Genomic DNA, 7145 nt, shown 5'->3' on the forward strand with positions numbered 1-7145 from the left:
TGGTAGTAGTTTTTAATGGTTTGGCTAATTGTTTCGACCATAATAATTAACACTATATATTCTGCGGAACAGGAATACTATTACTGGAGTTGCAACAGAGAAAGAAACACTATTTCCTATTTTAACTTTAGTTTTTGATGATCTAAAAATTATTTTTGTACAAATCAAAATCAACGAAAATACACAATTCATCAATTGCACCAGCTTTATATAACTAAATTGTACAGCAACAATTGATCTTCACTGTCACACTCTAAATGACATAAATAGATATCCTTGTTTCTGGGAATAGTATAGAACTGTACATGCTAAGTTGTACAGTGCATGTGCTCTGTTGTTGTAATAATCGATTAATGGTGGAGAAAGATGGTCCGTGATTTGAAATGACAGCACTTACACTAAAAGTTTCCTCATTGGTTATTTCTCCCTGTTTACATATATTCTCTACATCAATCATCAGACTACATCTCTTTTAGACATCAAATAGTAGTCAAAACACAAAAAGATGTGGTAACAATTAACATTCTCCCATCACATTCTCATATTTTTTTTAACACCCATTTATTTTAATTAAAATGTTAATCACGTCAGTTGTAAAAGCAGTGTTCTAAAAGTTGGAGATTAATCGCTACTCGAACGGAAAACATCTTGTAATTGTTAATTTGATGAAATTTTTTGAAAATATCGGTGAAAACAAGACAGATAAAAATGGGACTAAAGTTAATTTCACACACGATAATTCGATCGGTCCCTTCAACTTCTATAATTAGTGCGCGAGTACAGGTGCTGCTAGCTAACAGCGTATATGTATCGGTTTAGTAATCTACATATACAACAAACAACTAGCTGGTAGTCCTTCTGTTGACACTATTTGCTTCACTAAAGGACATGGTGCTTTACTTCAACCTGAATTTTCGACTAAATTTTATTAATTAATTAAGTTGCAATCTTAAATTATATTAACTTGTCAAACAAAAACAAAATCCGAGCATGGTAAAGTTGATTTACATCTATCTAGGTTATAGTTATCTGTTTATAAAGAGGATTAACCTAAAGCACCAACAAGTCATCATGTTCTCTACTGGGAACAATTAATAACTAATAGAGATTAGAAACAAAGTACTGATCAACAGATGAACACAAACGCCAATCATGTCTAATTTGTGGAATTATACAGTTAATTAATTATATAAAGAGTAGAGACCTGAATCAAGATCCAAACCTAATCAATTTTCACTTGGTCCTGATGAATGTTTAGCCAACTCTTGCAGGGGACGCTTTCGCTTCTTTTTTTCGTAGCTAATTCCTCTGGCTTTCGATTGCACATCACGAACCTCGCGAAGATAAAGCCTAACAGCCCTAGCTCCAAAAGGGTTTATCTCAGGCTTCCCTCCATTTTCTTCAAAAGCAGCTCGGAGCCGTCCGATGAGCGCATCAAGGCTTCCCCAAGCTTGTCTGAGAGGGCATGGACACGGGGCCGGAGGATTCGGGTGGCCGTGGAATGGACATATTGGTGTATGAACTTTGGTCTTTCCAAACTGATCCAAGTACCTCAAAAATTCAAGAACATGAGCTCCACTGCACCTAGAGAGTGCCAGAGGTGGCTTATGGTTTTTCAAGTATTGACCAAAGGTACTCCAGTCTCTCCGTTTCTGGTTCTCGTATCGGCTAGGATTCGAGGGAGATGAAGAGGTTCCGGCTGTCGAGATGCTGGTGGTTGTGGTTGAACAGATTGCATGATGATTAGGGTTGAAGCTATTCATCTCTTGGATGCTTGAATCCATCAAGATACCAATAATACTAAATCTAGGGTTTCTCAAACTTTTGACCTCTTGGAGCACTTGCTTTTTAATTTCCTTGCTTTCAACACTTCTTCTTATCCTAATCTGATAGAAGAGAAAAAAGAAAGAAATTAGTGAGCAATAAAAGATAGTTAGAGGGAGTACTAGATCTGAGTTATAGGGTCAATTATCAGCAAAACAGCCAAACAGGAGAAAACTAGTAAAATTAAGAGGGAGTAGTACATAGTACTGTACAAATTAAAGTGATGAGATTGATGGGAGTGAAAGAGTGTTGAAAGTTTCTTTCTTTGTTTGAGCAATACTAGAAAATCTAGGAAAAAACTAGTGCTCATAGATTTGGTAACTCATTTTCTAGATAAGTTTAAGAATTGGTGATTACCTAAAATAGGGGCAACAACTGACTTGCTCATCTCCAGGCCTCATGAATGATTGTCATAATTTAGGTGAGCTTGGAAATTTCTGAGATTGGAAATAATACAACTGTTGGAGATTTTTAGTTGGAGGAAGAAGATGAAATGAAAGTAATAAAGCGTTGTAACATGGCTTTTGTTTTTGACCTACTATTTACTATACTGATTGACAGTTCATTGGCATACATGTTCAATGACTCAAAGGCCCTCGCCTCTTTCTCTTCTTTCTTTATATACTTGTGTTACGCTCAAAAATAGGCCTGGGCCTCGACAGGCCCAAAAGGATGAATGGGCCCTATCAAGTTAGCAAGGGGTCTTATTAACCAGTCCAAAGGAGGGATGAACCGGCCCAATCCCTGCGAGAATGAAGAGGAGCTCGCCGGACAAAGGGGGGTCGCAACCCTTGGGCTCGCCAAAGAGGGGTCGCCCTCCCGGCCTCGCGTTGGATGGCCTCGCATCACCCCGGCTCGTTTTGGCTGGGAGGGGTCGCGAGGAGAACCGGGTCGCAGGCCCGGGGTCGTTTGCATAAGCCACCCGGCTCGGGACTTCTTGCCAATCTATTCTGCACTAATTGGTCCATTGGATCAACACTATCAGAGTTATATCATAATGATCGGGCTCCCTCTCCCCATCGAGGATGATTGGGCTCCCTCGCCCCATAGAGGATGATTGGGCTCCCTCGCCCCATACGAGGACTTATTGGATCAATATCCATTCTCTGACCCGCTCCATGACAACCTCTTGCCATATGGGCCTAGGTCATGCGAGCACGGGCCTCCCCTGACGGCTGCCCTCAAGGTCCTACGGGCCTGGGCTTTGATGGACCGGACTGACACTTAGCCCGCGCTAAGAAGTTTGGCCCGTAAGAACTACGTGGTAGCTTGAACCCCTATAAATAGGGTACGTAGGCCTCTTGTGCTCATAATCTGATTCTTGCTGAGAAACGCTTGAGAACACTTTCTCTCTTTCTCTCAAGGATCAAACACAAGATCAGCTACATCATCCATCACTTCCCGTCCCGTGTTCTTCGCTATTCCTTCCGGAAATCACTCAGGTACCCACATCTGTTGTTAACCATTTTCTCCCGTTAACAATTTGGCGACCACAGTGGGAGCATTAACAACATCTTAGGGAGAAAGATGAGCCGAAGGAAGAACAGATCCAAGAGAGCCCGAAGGGGTCCTCAAGAGACTCAAGATGGGGAAAATAGCGTCACTCCCAGCAACGGGAGCCAGCCCCAGGTCACACCTGAGGGGGAAGCCCCCCCACCTGATCCCATCATGGAATACCTGCAGAATCTATCAAGAGACATGAAAACCATACAGAATCAGGTAGCCCGAATGAGTAAGCGGGGAGGCAAGAAGAAGAGAGTTTTCAGGAGGACTGGGCGCGGGCCGACACCTTCGGTGACCCCCAGGAACTTAGAGCGAGATTTCAACCGAGAGGCTGAGGGAGAGGGCACACTTGAGGCAAGTGAGGAGCCCCCCCGTTCCCGCCGGCCACCTACTCCCTCTGCTGCCCGAAGCACGAGTGTTCTCGACCGGTTGGGAAGGAGACTAACTGAGCATGACTTAAGGCTCAGGCTGGAGGCCAAGCAGATGGAAAGAATGGAGAGAGAGCGCCAGCGTCGAGAGGAGCGACCCCCCTCCCATCATGACGAGAGGGAGCGGTCACTCCACCCAAGGACCCCTAGGGAGAGATCCCCTCCTCATCTTTCCCGCCAACCATCTAGGCTGCGGAACAATGAGGACGATGGAGAATCCCGGGTCCGCGACCTTAGGAGGAGTAATCCACCTCCTTCTCTCCACGGCGAGAATGATGACCTCAATGAGGATGAACGACTTGGAAATCTGAATGTGAATGACCTCAGGAGGATACTAAACCGCATGGAGGAGGAGAAGAGGCTCCCTCAAGCTATTGTTGCCCGTTCTCCCTTTACTAGGGCCATCCTGGAGTCTCCACCGCCTGTAAACATGAGGCATCATCCTGAACTCATCTACAACGGGGAAGACGACCCAGCCGCCTACTACATGCGGTTCAACATGGAGATGGATGTCTACCAGGTCCCCAGCCTCACGCGTTGCAGGCTCTTCGCTGCCTCACTTCGAGGGCGCGCCCAACTGTGGTTTTCTAAGCTAGCCCCAGGGATAATAAGCACTTGGGAATCGATGGGGGACCTGTTCATCAGGCAGTTCCAATCTTCCATGACCTATGCACCTCCCGTGGCCACCTTAGCCAATATTAAACAGAGGAGCAGGGAAACCCTTCATGACTACTTTAAAAGATTCAACGCTGAAGTCCCTTATGTGAGAGGGGCCACTGATGAGGCTGTGAAGAATTTCCTAATCGCGGGATTGAGAAGAGGCTCGGACTTTTGGAAAGATATTCAGGCTCATGAGCCCACCACTCTCCAGGATCTCTATCGGCAGGCTGAACCATTCAAGATAGTGGAGAGGTCCATGGCCGAACTAGACAACGGGAGCCCTCCTCCCCGCGAAAACTACAAGTATAAAAATCGGAAGAGAGGCAGGTCGACGACCCCCGACAGGAAAAGGAGGAGCCCCAGTCCTAAGAAAGATCGGGCAAAGAAGGAGAAGACCCCCCCTAGGAACCCCATCGGGACTCAGGGGAGAGGTCAGAATCAATTCACCCCGTTGGTGGCCTCGATAGAGCACATCTATGCCATCAACGCCGATAAGGGGATTTTCAAGAAGCCTGCCCCAATGAGTAACTGGGCGAAGAAGGATAGGACCAAGTATTGTGCGTTCCATGAGCAAAATGGTCATGATACTGCCGATTGCCATCAGCTGAAACAACAAATTGAGGAGCTCATCAAAAATGGGAGGCTCACCGAATGGGTCAAGACTCAAAAGAAAAGTTATAATAATGTGCCCCCGCCCCCACAAGATAATGATACAGAGACCACCAACGCTGAAAAGGTACCTAGGGCAGGGAGCATTCACATGATCATTGGCGGTCCTCATATTGGGGGAGAGAGTAGAAAAGCCATGGAAAGGTACGCGCGGGAGGCCAAGAGCCCACCTTTGACTAATGTCAATCACCTTTCTGAGAGGCCCCCCAAAATGTTTAGGGGTGAGACCATGAACATTGTTTTCAGTGAGGAGGACGCAAGATGGGTTCACCACCCCCATTCCGATGCTCTGGTGGTAAAGGTCAAAATTGGCTCCAACAATGTACACAGGGTACTTGTCGATAATGGAAGTGCAGCAAATATCCTGTCCTATGACGCCTTCACTAAGATGGGCCTCACGGACAAGGACCTGAACGTGACCCTCAGTGCCTTGTACGGGTTCTGCGGGACCCCTATTGACGTAAGAGGATCCGTCAACCTCCCCGTCACCCTCGGGGAAGGCCCTCTCTCCACAACCCAGATGGCTGAATGGCTAATCATAAACCAGTACTCAGCCTTTAATGCTGTCATTGGTCGCCCCATCTTGAAAGAAATGAGGATAGTAACCTCCATCTACCACATGTCCATGAAATTCCCCACACCGAATGGTGTAGGCTGCGTCAAGGGGTGCCAATATGACTCTCGGGATTGCTACAACAAGGCCATCCGCTTAGCCGAGAGGAGAAACCGCCCCGAGACCCCTGGGGAATTGCAGGGTGATAAGACAGTGAAAGGGGGAGGCCTAGGCTTCACCTGTAACATGATCAGCATAGAAGAAATTCCAGAGGAGTACTTTGACGATTGGGGGCTCGTTGTAGAACCCCGCCCAAGAGCGCTCACTATGGGCCCTACTTTGCCTGTCATGACATTGATTGAGGGTATTGTAGAAGAGGCCAGCGATGATGAGGAGGAGAGCCCTGAACAGTTGGCAGCCCGGGCTCGCAAAGGAAAATGGACTATGAAGGAGACTTCGACTGTCGTCGATCTCCCCAATGGGATTACCAGGGAGGTCACTGTCACCACTGAAAAGCTCGTTAAGTCAACCGGGGGCCCCACATTCGAAATTGAGGAACCCGCTGTTAAGGAACCCCTCGTTGAGGAAATTGTCGAGCCCAGCCCCAAAACGGGGGATATAGATCTTGACCCCCGAATGCCAGAAACTGGGGAGAGGGCGGGCACAACGGAAGACACAGTGTCAATATTGGCAGACGCTACTGACCCGTCTAAGGTCCTCAAAATTGGCTCCAACCTTGGTCCCGAAATAAGGGGTCCTCTTGTGAAATTCTTGAAGGCTAATCGGGATGTCTTTGCCTGGTCTCACTCTGATATGGTGGGAATTGATCCTAAAGTGATGTGCCACAAGCTTAATATTGACCCTAGCAAAAAGGGGGCACGCCAGAAGAGGAGGCCCATTAGTGGTGAAAGGGCAGAGGCCTTAAAAAGTGAGGTTGATCGTCTTCTCAAGGCCGGCCTTGTCAAAGAATCATTCTACCCTACTTGGTTAGCCAATCCTGTTCTCGTGAAGAAGCCTAATGGGAAGTGGAGGACTTGCGTAGACTTCACTGATCTTAATAAAGCATGTCCCAAGGATAGCTTTCCCCTTCCCAGGATTGACCAACTTGTAGACTCCACCGCCGGCCATGCTCTCCTCAGCTTCATGGACGCTTACTCCGGGTATAATCAGATCCCTATGTATGAGCCTGATAGGGGCCTTCATCACAGATAGGGGCCTCTACTGCTACATCGGGATGCCCTTCGGCCTTCTTAATGCCGGAGCCACTTATCAAAGGCTGGTGAACAAGATGTTTGAGAATCAGATTGGAAAAACCATGGAAGTCTATGTAGACGATATGCTTGTAAAATCTAAGGAGGCCAAGGACCATATCATGCATCTCTCAGAAATGTTTGGGATCCTCAGAGAATACAGAATGAAGCTTAACCCTCAGAAATGTGTCTTCGGAGTGGAATCTGGTAAGTTCTTAGGCTTCATGGTCAACCACCGAGGAATTGAGGCTAATCCGG

The 7145-nt window shown here is 46.8% G+C and overlaps 1 protein-coding gene across 2 annotated transcripts; it reads right to left on the reverse strand.

Annotated features, from left to right (window-relative positions):
* Positions 1-1134: 1134 nt before the first annotated feature.
* Positions 1135-2343, reverse strand: LOC108206845 (protein LIGHT-DEPENDENT SHORT HYPOCOTYLS 3). 2 transcript variants are annotated; one of them, XM_017377260.2, is made up of 2 exons: positions 2182-2343; positions 1135-1886 (listed from the first exon to the last, which is right to left on the reverse strand). In XM_017377260.2, exon 2 carries the CDS (start codon positions 1782-1784, stop codon positions 1227-1229), a length of 558 nt encoding a protein of 185 aa, XP_017232749.1. In that variant the 5' UTR covers positions 1785-1886; positions 2182-2343; the 3' UTR covers positions 1135-1226. The 2 variants fall into 2 exon arrangements, with proteins under 2 accessions (XP_017232749.1, XP_017232751.1); XM_017377262.2 differs by lacking the exon at positions 2182-2343 and adding an exon at positions 2025-2156.
* Positions 2344-7145: the final 4802 nt, after the last annotated feature.

This window comes from Daucus carota, chromosome 2 (assembly GCF_001625215.2).
Source record: "Daucus carota subsp. sativus chromosome 2, DH1 v3.0, whole genome shotgun sequence".
NCBI classification, from domain to species: Eukaryota; Viridiplantae; Streptophyta; class Magnoliopsida; order Apiales; family Apiaceae; genus Daucus; species Daucus carota.

Excerpts from the sequence above, each read along its gene's own strand:
- LOC108206845 (XM_017377260.2), bottom strand. The coding sequence starts at position 1,784 with ATGGATTCAAGCATCCAAGAGATGAATAGCTTCAACCCTAATCATCAT.